This window comes from Sorghum bicolor, chromosome 2 (assembly GCF_000003195.3).
Source record: "Sorghum bicolor cultivar BTx623 chromosome 2, Sorghum_bicolor_NCBIv3, whole genome shotgun sequence".
Taxonomy (NCBI): domain Eukaryota; kingdom Viridiplantae; phylum Streptophyta; class Magnoliopsida; order Poales; family Poaceae; genus Sorghum; species Sorghum bicolor.
In genome coordinates this window covers 31847233-31850227 of record NC_012871.2, presented here as the reverse complement: position 1 = coordinate 31850227, position 2995 = coordinate 31847233, and the positions used below count along the sequence as shown (strand labels likewise).

General features: G+C 40.0%; 1 protein-coding gene across 1 annotated transcript; it reads left to right on the top strand.

The window, feature by feature from the left end:
* Positions 799 to 2462, top strand: LOC110432667. The gene is made up of 3 exons (XM_021453447.1): positions 799 to 831; positions 1553 to 1851; positions 2116 to 2462. The coding sequence occupies exons 1-3, from the start codon at positions 799 to 801 to the stop codon at positions 2255 to 2257; spliced, it is 474 nt and encodes a 157-aa protein (XP_021309122.1). The 3' UTR covers positions 2258 to 2462.

Genomic DNA, 2995 nt, shown 5'->3' with positions numbered 1-2995 from the left:
CCGCGCGTGTGTACGGATGGTCTCGTTATACGCATTGGTGAGGGTACCCCTTGTTGATACCCTCGACACCAGTTGTTTGGGTGGGGGTTTTGGCGCAAGATATTTTGCTACAAAGAACGCCGCCTCTGAGTTTCATTTGGAAATTTTGGTGGGATGTGTAACAACGGTGCTGGTTTCTAAAATTTGAATAAGTATTCATCATGAACATGGTCAATGAACGATTTGATGATATTTGAATAAGTTTTACTAAAATTCCAACAAACAAAATGTTAGCTCGATTCTAAATAAAAGTACGGCAAGAGCCTATGACATATTTTTTTTATGCCGCTATCGGCCGATGGATGAATTTTAAAAAAACTTGACAATTTTTTAAAAAAACTTGATAATCTTAAATAAACTTGGTAATTTAAAATATCACATTTTAAATTCTAGAACCTTAGAGCATCTCGAACAGACTAAATAAATTGTTTTGTAAATGTAAATCTACATCGATAAAAGGTTCGATAGGGCTAACCCAAGGCGGCCCCGTCCCACGCACTTTTCGGTTCTTCTCACCCAATAGCAACCCGGGTAGCACACACCCAACGACGTGTGCATGGGCATCGGCGGTGAAAGTGGCGTCGGGCATGGAGAACGTTCATGAGGCGCTAGTGGCGGCCAGATTGGGCCACATCAAGGTGACGATGTCGATGGCGCGGACCATCTTAGGCATGTATAGCCTGAAGGTGGCGGCGCAGTGATGCCACTAATTGCCAATATCTACTCGTACCTGGCCTATGCCTCGACAATCCGAGCACCATGGACATGACCTACACGCTCTTCACCTCACAGGCAACGTCGTTGGCTACCTAGTAGTAGTTGTGGTCACCATAGTTATTAGGACCAGACCTAACTGGCTATTCGACCAGTAAAAGACCGAACTAGAGAGTATAGCGGTCCGGTACATTTAAAAAAATAAAATGTTTAGTCCTCCCTCCAGGGTTAGTAGTACTCCCTCCAATGATATATCTATATTTTTGTAAAAGTATTATTTTTTTAGACAAATCTATTCATTTGCTTTTAATATTTCAAACTCAACAAATTTGAAGTAATTTATGATTTATATTCTAAATGTTTGACCGAAACCTTTTCCAAAACGACTTCTTTTACCAATCTCGAGGGAGTAGCAAGCAGTAGTAGTTGGCATCCATCGTAATTATAATTTCCATATTGATGCTAAAATAATGTAGATATGAGTGATAGATATCCAAAGTTAAAATAGCATAATAAATATAGAGTGATACCTGTTTAATGTGTGTGGAGATAGTTCCATGGTAAATAAAACAGTAAGAAAACAAAAAAAAGTAGAGTGATATATGTTTAATGTGTGTGGACATAGTTCGATTTTAAATAAAACAGTAAGAAAACACAAAAAAATATTTTTTTTGTCAAAGTAGCAATAAAGCAATAATGTCAGAACGGCTTTTGGGTAATTAGAAAAAAAAATAAAAAAATGCATTCAACAGCTCTATGCTAAGGCTCATCTACTCTGCATCTGTTACTCTCGTCCAAGGCGCAGAGGCCACCGTCATCCAAGGTATTGAGGAGCAGGACTCCACACTGGAGTCGAGGCAACCGGCCGTACGGATGGCACCAAGGACTACGACCACGGCACACGCGGTTCGACCCTCTAAGATTCACAACCTCCACCGGCGCCCTTCCCTCTGCCACCAACGTCGCCTCGTTCCAGAGTGGTCATCGGCCGGCAGTGGCATCAGTCATCCCCATCGGCCGTCGCCCATTGTCCAGCAAGGGCCTAAACCCACCTGACTCCCTGCAATCTCAACATGCATCACTTCGTCTGTACGTCAGGTAAGGATTTTAACTGACTGACTGCTTTTATCCTGATTCGGTGATTTGTTTGGGGTTTTTTAGTTTATGGATTGGTAATTTAATTTTACCATTTATTAATTCTACAACTAGAGAGGTAGAGGAAGCAAGAATTTGATGTGGATCGTTTGCTAATTTGTTTGGGGTTTTTAGTTTGTCGACTGCTCCAGAATTCCAGAAAGTCATTGCTAATTGCTTTGCAGAGGTAACACTTCCATTTTCTGTAATTCGTTTATTATGTTGCAGTCAGTTGAGATATGTGAGAAGACCGATTGAAAAACAGAACAAAAGCAGAGGTCCTGAAGGCAACAATAATTTGCTCAAGTGTGGACAACTGTGCATGAATGAGCTTCACATGCCATTTGGAAGAAACATCAGCCTGTTGTAAACTTATGTTGATGGATACATTTGCACATGTTGTAAAGGACCCAATTAGACTGACGTACGATTTTCTTAGCCTACTTGAGACAATAGTTTTTGTTCTGATCTGTAAGAGTTGATCAAAGATATGCTATAAGATGTTGTATGCACATTCTAATTTTTCATCTGAAACTTGTATACAAGGTTATTTGGGATGAAGATGATAACACTAGTTGTTTTGCTTTGGTTCTGTTTGAGGCCTATCTAAGCCTATCTTCATCCTGGTTTACTGTGGTACTGCATCCTGGGCTGTAAATTGTATTTTGTCTGAAAGCTCTCTTTCCAGTCTTAATTGAAAGACAAAGCTCCAGGTGTTTTGCTTCGAAAAATAAAACTCAGTGAGAAATTTGAGAAGAGTATAAGAAAGGAATTGAAGTTAGGAATTTAGAGGGAGATATGTCCGGATGGAGCAAAATAATAGATATGCTGCCGTATGAATAGTACTGCACTACTGCTTATGACAGCAAGCAATCAGACAGCAAGCAATCAGCCTACAGTTACTTGAAAGCTTCAAACGCACACCACTAAATAGTGCATTGTATTTTATTTTAGTTCTGTGCTCTGAAGATCAACAATCAGCGAGGATACAGAGAGGATCAACTACAGTACGCGTCACAGTTGAACAAAAAAAGTATTTAAACAAAGAAATCGTCTTCTAGGCTTTCTACCACAACTGGAGCAACAACTCCATCATCAATGTAGGTGT